Source organism: Chlorocebus sabaeus, chromosome 27, assembly GCF_047675955.1.
Source record: "Chlorocebus sabaeus isolate Y175 chromosome 27, mChlSab1.0.hap1, whole genome shotgun sequence".
Classification (NCBI taxonomy): domain Eukaryota; kingdom Metazoa; phylum Chordata; class Mammalia; order Primates; family Cercopithecidae; genus Chlorocebus; species Chlorocebus sabaeus.
The window spans coordinates 10,648,942-10,663,734 of record NC_132930.1 but is presented as its reverse complement, the minus strand read 5'-3'; the positions used below and the strand labels follow the sequence as shown (position 1 = coordinate 10,663,734).

At 37.8% G+C, this 14,793-nt stretch overlaps 1 protein-coding gene across 8 annotated transcripts in view; it reads left to right on the top strand.

Annotated features, from left to right (window-relative positions):
- Window positions 1–14,793, top strand: part of N4BP2 (NEDD4 binding protein 2) — a 108,507-nt gene that overhangs the window by 32,238 nt on the left and 61,476 nt on the right. For 2 of the 8 annotated variants that reach the window (XM_073012456.1, XM_038008610.2), the window contains exons 3-5: window positions 4,302–4,381; window positions 6,001–6,343; window positions 10,829–11,972. In XM_073012456.1, the coding sequence (XP_072868557.1) occupies window positions 6,115–6,343; window positions 10,829–11,972 (1,373 nt within the window). In that variant the 5' untranslated portion in view covers window positions 4,302–4,381; window positions 6,001–6,114. Of the gene's footprint in view, window positions 1–397; window positions 521–2,643; window positions 2,774–4,301; window positions 4,382–6,000; window positions 6,344–8,782; window positions 8,876–10,828; window positions 11,973–14,793 lie in introns of all 8 variants that reach the window. The other 6 variants (XM_073012455.1, XM_038008611.2, XM_073012457.1 and 3 more) reach the window with 6 other exon arrangements.

The window sequence follows — 14,793 nt, the reverse complement described above, 5'->3', positions numbered from 1 at the left end:
CTTCTTCCCTAATCTGTATATGTTTTCTTTTCTTTCTTTTTCTTATTTCATGGGCTATAACTTCAGCATTATTTTGAATAAAATTGGTGAGAACAGACATCTTGCCTTTTTCCTGATGCTAGGAAGAAAGCGTTTAGTATTTCATTATGAATACAATGTTAGCTGTAGGTTTTTGTAGGTGCTCTTATCAGGTTGAGAATATTTTTGTTACTGTTTTTCTGGTAGTTACCATGAATAGTATTGAATTTTGTCATTATTTTCTGCTTTGATTAATATGATTCTTTCACCCATTAAGATGGTGGATTATACTGATTTTTGAATATGGAACTAGCCTTGCCTTCCTGTAATAAACCCCATTTCATTATAGTATACAATCCTTTTTTTTTTTTTTTCCAAGACAGGGTGTTGCTGTTGCTCAGGCTGCAGTGTAGTGGTGTGATCATGGCTCACTGAAGCCTCAATCTTCTGGGCCTAAGTGATCCTTTTACCTCACCCTGCCCCCCAGTACCTGGGACCACAGGTACGTACCACTACGCTTGGCTAATTTTAAAATTTTTTGTAGAGTTGAGGTCTCACTCTATTGCCCAGGCTGGTCCTGAACTCCTGGGCTCAAGCAATCCTCCCAACTCAGCCTCCTAAAGTTCTGGGATTGTAGGTGTGAACTACTATGCCCTGCCAAAATTCAGCAATATATAAAAACAATGATATCCACTGTACTGCAGCCTGGGTGATAGAGCAAGACCCTGTGTCAAAAATTAAAAAAAAACACAAATGAAATATATATTGCTGAATTTTATTTGCTAGCGTTTTGCTAAGGATTTTTGTGTCTGTAGTCATGAGGAGTATTGGTTTGTAGTTTTTTTGTACTGGCTTTGTCTGTTTTGGTATCAGGATAATATTAGCATCATAAAATGGATTGGAAGTGTTTTCTTACTTTCTGGAAGAGATTATGTAGGATTAGTATTATTTTTTCCTAAAAATATTTGTTAGAATTTTCCTTTGAAGCTATTTGGCCCTGGAAATTTTTTTTTTTAATTATGAATTAAATTCCTTTATAAATTATAGTGATTTTATCTATGTCTTATTGGATGAGTTGTGATACTTTGTGTTTTTTGAGACATTGGTCCATTTCATATAAATTGTCAAACTTTTGTGTGTTCATAGTTTACTTCATTAGCCTTTTGATATCTGCGAAGTCTATAGTAATATCCCTTTTTCATTCCTGATATTGGTAATTTCTGTCTTCTTTTTTGTCAGTCTTGCTAGTCTTTCAGTTTTATTGATCATTTTGGTAAACCAACAATTTATTTCATTGAATTTTCTCATTGTTTTCTGTTTACAATTTATTTGTTATCTGCTATTTATTATTAATATTTTTATTATTATTATTTTTTAAGACAGAGTCTTGCTCTGTTGCTCAGGCTGGAGTGCAGTGACACAATCTTGGCTCACTGCAACCTCCATCTCCTGGGTTCAAACGATTGCCTTGTCTCAGCCTCCCAAGTAGCTGGGACTACTGGTGTGTACCACCACGCCCAGCTAATTTTTGTGTTTTTAGTAGAGACGGGGTTTCACCATATTGGGCAGGCTGGTCTCGAACCCCTGACCTCAGGTGATCCACCCACGTTGGCCTCTCAAAGTGCTGGGATTACAGGTGTGAGCCACCGTGCTTGGCCTGCTTTTTTTTATTTTTATTTTTCCAAGACGGAGTCTTGCTTTTGTCACCCAGGCTGGAATGCAATGGTGCAATTTCAGTTCACTGCAACCTCTGCCTTCTGGGTTCCAGTGATTCTCCTGCCTCAGTCTCCTGAGTAGCTAGGATTACAGGTGCCTGCCACCATGCCCAGCTAATTTTTGTATTTTTAGTAGAGAAGGGGTTTTACCATGCTGGCTAGGCTGGTTTGAAACTCCTGACCTCAGGTGATCCACCTGCCTCAGCCTCCCAAAGTGCTGGGATTACAGGCATGAGCCACTATGCCTGGCCCCGGCCTACTCTTTATTATTTTCTTCTTTCTGATGGGTTTGAGTTTATATTGCCCTTCATTTTCTAGGTTCTTATGGTGGGGGCTTAGATTATTCATTTGAGACTTCTTTTCTAATGTATGCATTTAGTGCTATAGATTTTCCTGTTACCACTGCTTTAACCATGTTCTACAATTTTTTTTTTTTTTTTTTTGAGACAGAGTCTCACCCTGTTGCCCAGGCTAGAGTGCAGTGGCTTGATTTTAGCTCACTGCAACCTTTGCTTCCCGAGTTGAAGCAATTCTCCTGCCTCAGCCTCCTGAGTAGCTGGGATTATAGTTGCGCGCCACCTTGCCCGGCTAATTTTTGTATTTTTATTATTATTTATTTATTTACTTTTGGAGACAGAGTTTCTCTCTTGTCGCCCAGGCTGGAGTGCAATGGTGCTATCTTGGCTCACTGTAACCTCTGCTTCCTGGGTTCAAACGATTCTCCTGTTTCTGTTTCTTCAGTGTGCTCACCAGCACGCCTGGCTAACTTTTGTATTATTAGAGACAGGATTTCATCACGTTGGCCAGGCTGGTCTTGAACTGACCTCAGGTGATCCACCCACCTCAGCCTCCCAAAGTGCTGCAATTACAGGCGTGAGCCACCGCACCCAGCTAATTTTTGTACTTTTAGTAGAGACGGAGTTTCACCATATTGCCCCGGAAGGTCTCAATCTCCTGAGCTCAGAGTGGTCTACCCACCTCAGTCTCCCATGGTGCTGGGATTGTAGGCGTGAGCCACCACACCTGGCCTATACATTTTGGTATGGTATATTTTCATTGGCATTCAATTTATTATATTTTTAAAATTTTCTTTGAGACTTAATCATGTATTATTTAGATGTATATTGCTTGGAAATTTTTATGTTATTGATTTCTAGTTTGATTCCATTGTGGTTGGAAAACATACCTGTGTGATATCAATTCTTTTAAATTTGTTGTGGTTTGGTTTTAGCTTAGTATATGATCTATCTTGGTATGTCTTCTGTTAATACTTGAAAAGAGTGTGTATTCTGCTGTTGTTGGGTGGAGTGTTCTGTAAGTATAGATTAGATCCTTAATTATTGGTGTTGTTGAGTTCTATATCTTTACTGATTTACTGTCTACTGTTGATAGAGCGATGTTGAAGTCTCCAACTATAATTGTGAATTTGTCTATTTCTCCTTTCAGTTTTAGCTTCACTTATTTTGTAGCTCTGTTTAGTGCATATACATTTAGGGTTGCTATATCTTTTTTATTTATATTTATTTATTTATTTATTTTTGACATGGAGTTTCACTCTTGTTGCCCAGGCTGGAGTGCAATGGTGTGATCTCAGCTCACTGCACCCTCCGCCTCCTGGGTTCAAGTGATTCTCCTGTCTCAGCCTCTCAAGTAGCTGGGATTACAGGCATGCGCCACCACTCCTGGCTAATTTTGTATTTTTAGTAGAGACAGGGTTTCTCCATGTTGGTCAGGCTGGTCTCAAACTCCCGACTTTAGGTGATCCACCCGCCTCGACCTCCCAAAGTGGTGGGATTATAGGCATGAGCCACATGCCTGGCCATTTTTTTTTTTTTTTTTTTTTTAAATTGAGACAGTCTCACTTTGTCTCCCAGGCTGGAGTGCAGTGGCATGATCTTGGCTCGCTGCACCCTCTGTGTCCTGGGTTCAAGCGATTCTCCTGCCTTAGTCTCTCGAATAGCCGGGACTACAGGTTAGTTCTTTTTGTATTTTTAGTAGAGACAGAGTTTTGCCATTTTGGCCAGGTTAGTCTCAAACTCCTCACCTCAAGTGATCCTCCTGCCCATTGTCCACTGTGCTGGGATTATAGGCGCCATCCCCTGAGTCTGGCCAGGGTTACTGTATCTTTTTTTTTTTGAGATGGAGTTTTGCTCTTGTTGCCCAGGCGGGAGTGTAATGGCACTATCTTGGCTCACTGCAACCTCTGCCTCCCTGGTTCAAGCAGTTCTCCTGTTTCAGCCTCCTGAGTAGCTGGGGTTACAGGCACAGGCCTCCACGCCTGGCTAATGTTTGTATTTTAGTAGAGACAGGGTTTCACCATGTTGGCCAGGCCGGTCTCAAACTCCTGACCTCAGGTAATCCACCCACCTTGGCCTCCCAGAGTGCAGGGATTACAGCTGTGAGCCACTGCACCCAGCCTGCTATATCTTTTTGATGGCCTGATCCTTTATCATTACACAGTGCCCTTCTTTGTCTGTGATAATTTTCTTAGCTCTGAATTCTACTTATATCTGATATTAATATATAAGTGTACTTTTATTTAATTGTAATTAATTTAAATTTAAATAGGAACATGTGGCCGGTGGCTGCCATATTGACAGTGCAGTTCCAGAAGGTGGAGAGAGCTATGATACAAATTTAATTAAAAGGTAAATTTTATAATGTAATGGAAGACGATAAGGGCCATGGATAGTTAGCAGGAAAGGAGAGATTAGGGCAGAGGGAGCAGGGTATATGGTTTTCAGTTGGATAATCAAGAGAGAAATCATTGAATGTGACACTTGAACAAAAATTTGCAGGAGTACAGGAGTTAGCTGTGCAGATATCTTGAGGAAGAGTATATCAAAGGCTAGCAGACAGATAGGCCATTGTAAGAACTTTAGCTTTGTCTCTGAGTGATGTGGAGAACATGTAGGGGTTTAGATCAGACCCTTTTTACATTGTATAAAGCTCAGTCTGGCTGGTATATTGAAAATAGACTATAGGGGGACAAGGTACAAACAGGGAGAACAGGTAAGAGGTTGGAATATGGGTTAAAGATGACAGGTGTCAGACCCAATGATTAGAGCAGATTTTGGGAAATATATTAGACATTTAGTTTTGGATATGTTAAGTTTGAAATGTTTATTAGATATATTCAAGCAGAGAAAACAAGTAGACTGCCTGTAGTTCTATTCCAGATATGAGTCCCTGCCCTTGTGGAGCTTACACTTTATTGGAATATGGGTGGTAAATACAATACGTGTATAAAACATATGCTATGTAAGAAAACAATAAGTCCTGTGGAGAAAATTCAAGTAGGAAAGTGGGGTAAATAGTGTTGAGGCACTGAGGTCTTGAGAAGGTAACATTTGAATAATGATAAGAAGGTGATAAGGAGATAATTGGAGAAAAGTGGTTCAGTAGAGGGAACCAAGGTGTAAAGGTTCCCAAGGGAGAACATTGCTGGTGTGTTTGAAGAAGAGTGAGGAGACTTAAGTGTGGCTAAGGGAAAGGACAGTGCAGAGGTGACCAGTGTCCAGGTTATGGGCCATTTTAAGGGCTCTAGCTTTTATCTTGAGTTAGGGAGCTAGTGGATAGTTTAGTAGAAGAAAGGCATGGTCCAACCTATGGTTTAATTGAGTCACTCTGGCTTTGGTGCTAAATAGACTGAAGGGGCAAGGGTGGAAACCAAGAGACAGGAGATTTATAGGAATTTAGGCAAGAGGCTGTGGTAGCTAAGTCTAGGGTGGTGGCAGTGAGGAATAATAGTATTCTGGATACATTTTGGGAGTCACATTGACAAAATTGGCTTACCAGTTGCATGTGGGATGAGAGGAGTCAAGGATTATTCCAAGATTTTGGCCTGAGTCATTGGAATGATACAGTTGCACTAGCTGAGATGGGAAAGACTGGGAAAAGCAGTTTTGAAGGGGGTGATGAGGAGCTGTTTTGGACATGTTAAATGTACGGTGCCTATTGGACATCTGAGTATAGGTGTTCAGTACGCATTCTAATTATATTTATGGAGACTTTCATGTTTTTAAAAATGAAAAAATGTATTGAAACAGTGTATTCATTGTTCTGAAATATATATTGTTAACGTCTTAATTTTTAACATGTTCAATCCTGGCAAAACCTGAATATTTTGGAGAGAGAGAAATTGACTACTTTTTAGCTCTGTTGTTAGAGTTGGTGGTACCTTCTTAGAGCTAAATAAAGATGTCATTCCGATTTCAGAAATGGAAATATATATAGTCTGAGTGTTTTTAATTGCTTTCTATTTTAGGTCTTTTTACTGCTGGATTGTGCAAGATATTTAACCCTATTTTGTTTGAATTATGACTTAAATATCAAACATCTTAACTAAGAAAAGGGAAACATTTTAGTTTTGGAAGTCAGAATGCCAAGGAAAAGGAAAAATCTTGGGGGAAATCCTTTTCGGAAGACTGCAAACCCTAAGGAAGTTATCGTATCCAGTGTTGCTAGTCGTGAGGAGCCAACCACTACTCTTCCTTCCATGGGTGAGACAAAAGTTGATCAGGAAGAACTCTTCACCAGTATCTCAGAGATGTTTTCTGATCTGGATCCTGATGTAGTGTATTTGATGCTTTCTGAATGTGATTTCAAAGGTGAGAAAAAGTTTAGTTTGAACCCTGTCCATCTTATAAGAAGACTTTGTATACTATGCCATGATTAATAGTAATATAGAAAAATGTCTTATTTCTATTTTATTCATCATTTATTAATCATCTGCTGTTGGCAAGTTACTAAGGTTGGTATTTGGGATATGAAGAATAAAACATAGTTTCTACTCTTAAGAAATGTGCAGTTCTAAATGTAAGGTATTTGTATAGATATCATATTCTATCTCTTTCATCTTTACTATAGAACAGACTGGCACTATTGACACTTTAGGCTACATAATCCTTTCTTTTGAGTGGCTCTCCTATGCATCGTAGGTTTAGCAGCATCCCTGGCCTATACACACTAGTTGCCAGTAGCTCCTTACCACCCAGGTGTGACAATAAAAAATGTCTCCATGTCTTGTCATTTGTTCCCTGGGAGGCAAAATTGTACCTGGTTGAGAACCACTCTCCTCGAATGTAAGCTCCATAAAGACAGAGGTTTTAAAAACTTTGTTTTACTCCTGTATCTTCAGCCTATAACATGGCAACTGACTCATAATAGGAACTGAGTAAATATCTATTAAGCAGCTAGGTAAGTATAATTTTGAAAATAAGAGCTGATTAAGAGTTGAGGCTAGCAGAGTAGTATAATTTCAAAACATTGACTTTGGAGTCAAGAAACCTGGGTTGGATTTCCAGCTCTGCCACTTAATCTCTCTGAGTCTCAGTTTTCTAATCTGTTAGGGAGAAAAATAACAGTATGCACCTCATAGGACTTTTTTTTGGTGACAATTGAGTTTTATTTTTTTGTTGTTTGTAAAGTCTTCAGTATGGTAGGTTATTAATAACTTGTCATACAGTGTGTACAAGTATGTAGACAGAAGGGAGTTTATGTAAGTTGGCTAGATGAGTAATTAAATGTTGATGCTTAGTATTACTAGCCATGATTAGTATAAAATAAAATTATTCTGGATTTGGGAAGTTTTGGTAATGTGTTATAAACTTCCAGTTTCAGTCATTGTGTGGTCTGTGATGTGAGCATATCTTATCCAGTTATGTATGCAGAAAACCAGTTGTCAGCAGTACATGATGTTCAGAAATGATAGTATATTGAATTTTGTAAGTTACTTCAACATTTTCCTTCGATGTGTTTCAAATTTAATTGTTGCATATAAACTAATACAGCAATGAAGAATTATTTTTGTTTTCCAGAATCTTCTATAGACCTTGTTCATAAGCATTTGCGATTTGAGTGGTGGAATTTTGTAATATGTATTTTTAACTTAACATAAGCATTTTGTCTGTGTTGCTGTAATCTATATTTTTAATGGGTTTCTAATATTCTACTGAGTTGTGCTATAGTTTAATTATATCTCCATTTTTCACGAATAATTAATATTGCAGAGAACATCTTGGCAAAAAATATATTTTTCTTTCTTTTGGCTTTTTTTTCTTAGTTCCAAAATTTTATTTTCTTGCATCACAGGGTAAGAACTGCTTTGGCTCTTGGAAGCATACTCCTAAATTGCCTACCAGTGAGGTGTTCTGATTTGTAATTCCACCAGCCTTGCATAAGTGTAGTGGTTTCACTTCAGCCTTTTCAACATTGTGTAGTAGTGTTTTAAGATTTTTTTTTTTTTGAGATGGAGTTTCGCTCTTGCTGCCCAGGCTGGAGTGCAGTGGTGCCATCTCAGCTCTCTGCAACGTCGGCCTCCCGGGTTTAGGTGATTCTCCTGCCTCAGGCTCTACAAGTAGCTGGGATTACAGGCGTCTGCCACCATGCCCAGCTAATTTTCTTTTTTTGTATTTTTAGTAGAGATGGGGTTTCATCATGCTGGCCAAGCTGGTCTTGAACTCCTGACCTCAGGTCATCCACCTGCCTCAACCTCCCAAAGTGCTAGGATTACAGGCGTGAACCACCACACCTGGCCTGTGTTTTAAGGTTTTAATAGGAATAAAATTGCATTTTTCTTTATTTGTGTTTTTTTAATAAAGAGGAATGTTGGACATTTTTGTACATGGTTGTTTATTCTTGTAATCTTGTGTAAATTGTTCATTCATTGAAAAAAGTTTTTTTTTATACCATGGTTTTAATTTTTCCCAACAATCTGTATAAGGACTTTTCTTTTTATGTGATAAGTACCTATCCATCTTGGTCTTTAATTTACTTTTACTTAGTGTTAGTGTAATTTTTCATTGTATACACATTAAATTTTTAGTTGATCTTTTCTGGTTTTACTGTCACTTTACTGTCCTGTAGATTTTTTTCATAGAAATATTCCTTATGTTTGCTTTCTTTTTTTTCCTCCCTCCCTGCCCCCCCAACCTTTTTTTCTTTTCTTCCATTTTTAGGTTTTCTGTCCTTTGTAGTATTGCTATGATCTCCTAATTGGTCTCTGCCAGGCTTGCCCCCTCCAATCCCTCTTTGTTTTTCTTCTTAAGGGAACATTAATTGGGTGCTTACTAGGTGCCAGTTCTTTGTGCACAGCACTTTTTCATGGATTATCTCATTTAATCCTCACAACAACCTATGAGGTAGGTGCTTTTATTATCCCCATATTACAAATGAGAAAATCGAGGTTTAGGGAAGTTAACTTGTTGAAAGTGTCATAGCCAGCAGTAGAGATTTAAATGTTGGTGTTCTGACTCCAGACCAGAGCTGTTACCTACTCTGCTGTGCTGTTTCCAGACTTACCTTTCTTAAAACAGCAAGACAAAACACAAAATAAACAACCCCTCGCTCCAAACTTCAAATGCTTAAAAATTCTAATTTTATTTTGTTTTTTTTTGGTTTCCTTTTTTTTTTTGAGATAGGGCCTCACTCAGTTGCCCAGGCTGGAGTGCAGTAATCTAATCACTTTCACTAGAGGCTCACTGTAGCCTTCACCTCCTGGGCTGAAGCGATTCTGCTACCTCAGACACCCTACCACACTGGCTAATTTTTGTAGAGATAGGGTTTTTCCATGTTGCCCAGGCTGGTCTTGAACTCCTGGTCTCAAGCGATCTACCTGCCTCAGCCTCCCAAAATGTTAGGATTATAGGCATGAGCCACCACACCTGGCCTTAAAATTTCTGATGGCTCCCTATTTGTGTTATAACAGAAAGAGCTCAGCATTGGAGTCAGATACACCAGTCCTGGCTCTGTCACTGACTATCTGTGTGACTTGGACCAAGTTAATGTACTTTTTAACTTCATTTCTTCATCTGTTTGCTAGGAATAATATACCTCATGGTAGTATTTGAGGATTCAGTGAGGTGATGTGTATAAAACTTCTAGCTGAAATGCTATGACTGGTAGTTTCCTTCAAGTTCCCTTCAAAAATAAAATTAATATTTCTTAACATGGCATACAGGACTGTTCCCAATTTTACCCAATCAACCTCCCTCTAGGGAGAGCCAAGCCTGGGTTTACCCTTTTTTCTCTTGTGTCTGGCAAGTTACTTTTTAATCTTCAAGTCCCAGTTCACATATCACCTTATGTGAAATCTTTTCTTATTCTCCCTTGTGCTTCTATGGCATTTGTACATTATCAAAAATGTGCATTATTTATTTATTTATTTTTGAGAGGGAGTCTCACTCTGTCACCAAGGCTGGAGTACAGTGGCTCGATCTCTGCTCACTACCACCTCTGCCTTGCTGGTTCAGGAAATTCTCCCACCTCGGGCTCCCGAGTAGCTGGGATTACAGGCATGCGCTGCCACTACACCCAGCTAATTTTTATATTTTTAGTAGAGACAGAGTTTCGCCATGTTGACTAGGCTGGTCTCTTAACTCCTGACCTCAGGTGATTCACCTGCCTCAGCCTCCCAAAGTGCTGGGATTACAGGCACAAGCCACTGCGCTTGGCCAAAAGTGTGCATTATTTAATCTGTATTATATTACAATGTAATTATTTCTAATATAATTGTTTTTAATCTCTATTAGACTGCAAAGTTCTCTATTAGACTGCAAAAAAAATCTATTAAAAATTTTTTTTTTACAAAATATTTCTGATATGTAGTACACACTCATAAATATCTTTGTATTAAGTGCAATTCATAGCATGGATCATGTAAATAAATTAGATTTACTAAGAGAATATATAAAATACTTAATATTTAAAAGTGTACATTCAATAGGTATTTGTTAAATTAATCAACAGGCTTTAGGACTTTTATAAATAAGCCTAATACATCCAATGACAGATATCTATACATTTACTCAATAAATTCAGCAAATAATATTTATTTAATTATAGTTTATTAGCTTGGTTTATTACTGTTTCCTGAAAGAATAGGATTGCATGTCTCCATCATTCAGACTTTTTGCTACTACAGACTTTGGTATGTTAGTAAAATATTAATTTTTTAAAAATAACATGAACATTGTACATTTATATTTTGTTCAATGCAAAATCCAATATAATTTTAGCTGGATTTTAATAAAATTATTAAATCTGTTTTCTCTGTCTATATTTTTGTTGTTGTTATTATTCTTGTTGTTGTACAGTTGAAAATGCTATGGATTGTCTATTAGAATTATCTGCCACTGATACCAAGATAGAAGAATCATCTTCACAAAGTTTTGTTGCTTCTGGGAACCAAGTAGGTGCAGCAGAAAGTGAAATAATGGAAAAACGTCCTGAAGAAGAGAGTGAAGATTCAAAAATAGATTCATTTTTGGACATGCAGCTAACTGAAGACCTGGATTCCTTAATACAAAATGCTTTTGAGAAATTGAACTCTTCTCCTGATGACCAAGTATACTCATTTTTGTCTTCACAAGATGTTAATAGTTTTAATGACCTGAGTGAGTTTGTAAATCCTGATTCAAGTAATATGACTCCCATTTTTTCTACACAAAATATGAATTTGAACAGTGAAAATTTAGACAATTCTGGCTCTACGTTAAGTTTAAACCCATTACCTTCACATTCAGTTTTGAGCGAGTCCAAATGTTTTATAAAGGATAACACATTGGCTTTGGAAAGTAACTACCCAGAAGATTCTCTTCTCAGTAGTTCCTTAAATGTAGCAAGTGACTCCATCGTGGGCTGTAGCAGTCTCAATCAAAAACAGAAAGAACTTTTAGAATCTGAGTGTGCTGAGGCTCAATTCTCTGAAGCTCCTGTAGATTTGGATGCCAGCGAACCTCAGGCTTCTTTAAACCTTCCAGGGCTTGATTTACCGGGTACGGGTGGGGATCAAAAATCTACTCGGGTCTCTGATGTTTTTCTGCCTTCCGAAGGGTTCAACTTCAAGCCACACAAACATCCTGAACTGCCAACTAAGGGGAAAGATGTGAGTTACTGCCCAGTACTTGCTCCTCTCCCCTTACTGTTGCCTCCTCCGCCACCTCCACCGATGTGGAATCCAATGATTCCTGCTTTTGACCTCTTCCAAGGAAACCATGGCTTTGTAGCTCCTGTTGTAACCACAACTGCACACTGGAGATCTGTGAACTACACATTTCCACCCTCAGTTATTTCTCACACTTCCCCAACAAAAGTATGGAGAAATAAAGATGGAACAAGTGCTTATCAAGTACAAGAAACCCCAGTTTCTCAGGTTGTAAGAAAGAAGACATCTTATGTTGGACTAGTTCTTGTTCTTCTCAGAGGTCTTCCAGGATCTGGAAAATCTTTTTTGGCAAGGTATGAGGTTTAATTGGGTTTTAAAAAAATAGTATAATGTCTGAATTTGAACACAAGTGTGAATATATATGCAAAATGCTTTGCTTAGTAGAGATCTTTAGTAAACCCTAAAATGTTTTCTTTTTACTAAGTTTTCCTAACTTTGTGTAGCTAATAATAACACTATTTTCTCTGGAAACTTTTTTTATGGAATCCCTTCATCTTTGACTATCTCTTTGAAAGACAGAAGAAAAAATTAAAGAGGATTCCAAAATTGTGAGTTATTGACATAGTAGAGGAGAGCTAATTTGAGTGGGAGAAAGATGAGTTCAGCTTTGATCACAGAGTTAAAGAGATATAATTGATCTTGATTTCATGGAATGAAAGTCTTAAATATATTAATTTTACTGGTAGTTGGAAATTCAGGATTATAGAATGTTGTTAAATAATGCTTTTAGAAATATGTGATTTGAAGGAAGAGAGTATAGGATGACAACTGGTAGTCAGAGAACTTCAAGTTTTCAGGGACTTTTCTGTTCCAAAATAGAGTACCATCAGTTACTTGATCTCATATATACCCCTTTATCCCTTCTGTAGTTAAGGTAGGCTGTGAGTGAGTGCCTTAATCTGGGAGACAAGAGTCAAGTGTTACAGGCAGCTTGTAATGGTTTCAGTGGCACTCCTTGAAGAGTATTGTTTTCATAATTTCTCTCTATCCCTGCTTAACCTTTAAATTCCAGAAGATTTCACCTAATCTATTTTATTTGCTAGTTTTTTTTTTCTTCTTCCAAATTTTAATCGTTAGCCTTCTAATATTATTAGTTGGGTGTCCTCTATTTGATCCTGGGTGTATCTAGTCTTGTCTTAATGAATATGCATAGATAACCGGAGAATGTCCTTCATAAACTTATTTTTAGTTTTTTTTTTTTTAATATCTTTTCTGTGTCTGGGTTTCTCTGCCAGTAAATTTCCACATATTCTGCTGATACACTTACAGGCATATTTTTCGGTAGACATGTAGGCTTTTCTAACTGACTTAATAGCAACAACAACAATAAAACAATATTATAGATGTTACTGTCAGTCATGGCAGTGTGTTTCATGAAAGAGATTGGACTGAAAGGTGGTACCTTAGAAGGCAGTTGAGCTGTGAGACAATTTTGAAGAACTAGGTTTCAGGGGCCTTTAGAATCAGAGGCAGCTACAGTTTGAGTGTGGGTAAAGAAAAATGTGCTTGTCACAAGGTAGAAACTTAATATTTTTTGAATGAAGAGAGAGAAATAACGGGGATAGTGTTGAGACATAGGACCTGTGTTGTCTTGAAGAGAATGGTCCCGTATTCAAACCAAAGGAAAACGATGGATGCAAAAAGTCTTTTTGAATTTTTTGGAAAGAAGGTCATGAATGGATATCTGAGAAACAATTTTGTTGTCCTGTGAGGGTAGAAAACAAAAGGGTTTAGCAAGCTCTGATGATGGAGTTGAGGGAAAGAGAGAAGTTGGGTAGTAGTTGAAAGGGGTCACAAAGTGTAGTTACAATTTTTTTTTTTTTTTTTTTTTTGACAGAGTCTGACTCTGTCATCCAGGCTGTTGTGCAGTGGTGTGATCTCAGCTTACTGCAACCTCCACCTCCCCAGGTTTATGAGATTCTCCAGCCTCAGTCTACTGAGTAGCTGGGATTACAGGTGCCTGTTGCCACCCCCAGCTAATTTTTATATTTTTAGTAGAGACAGGGTTTCACCATGTTGGCCAGGCTGGTCTCAAACTTTTTTTTTTTTTTTTTTAAGAGACAGGGACTTGCTTTGTCACCCAGGCTGGAGTGCAGTGGCATGATCATAGCTCATTGTTGTCTTGAATTCCTGGGTTCAAGCAATCCTCCTGCCTTGGCCTCCCGAGTAGCTGGGACTACAGGCATGGGCCATCACACCCGGCTCATTTTAAAATTTTTTGTAGAGACAGAATCTAGTCATTTTGCCCAGGCTCATCTCAAACTTCTGGGCTCGAGCAGTCCTCCCAGCTCAGCCTCCCAAAGTGCTGGGACTATAGGCATGAGCTATCATACCCAGCCTAGTTAGAATTTTTAAAGATAGCTGAGATATATGCATGTTTAATGGTAAAAAAGGAAGTGTCAGAGAAGGGAAAGCTACAAAGAGAAGAGGATAAACATAGGAATTGGGATCAAATGAGCATTCCCTAGAATGTAAGCTCCATGAGTGCAAGCATTTTTGTGTTTTTTTGTTCATTGATGTGTGCTCAGTGCTTAAAACAGTGCCTGGCACTTAATAGATGCTACAGAAAGGGATATATATTTTGAGAAAAGGATAGTTAAACATTTGTTAATCTTCAAACCATTATAACGAGTTTATAGTTAAGGATAAAAGGTTTTAATAACATTAAAAACAAGTTTCTGAATAATAATTTACATAAAGCAAAATAGACCTGCCTTAGGTTGGATTTTTTTGGAATTAAACTTCTGCTTAGAGTATTTTCAGTATGATTTGTTTGAATATTACAATATGTTTATTCTTTTATTTATCTATTTGTGTTTAATTTTTTTTTTCTTTCTTTCTTTTTTTTTTTTTTTGGAGAGAGGGTCTTATTGTGTCACCCAGGCTGGAGTGCAGTGGTGCAACCTTGGCTCTCTGTAACCTAAACCTCTTGGGTTCAAGTGATCCTCCCAACTTAGCTTCCCAAGCAACTGGGATTATAGGTGCACACTACCACACCTGCCTAATTTTTGTCTTTTTTGTGTAGTTGGGTTCTTGCTATGTTGCCCAGACTGATTTTTATTCTTTTATTTTATTTATTTATTTATTTATTTATTTATTTTGAGACACAGTCTC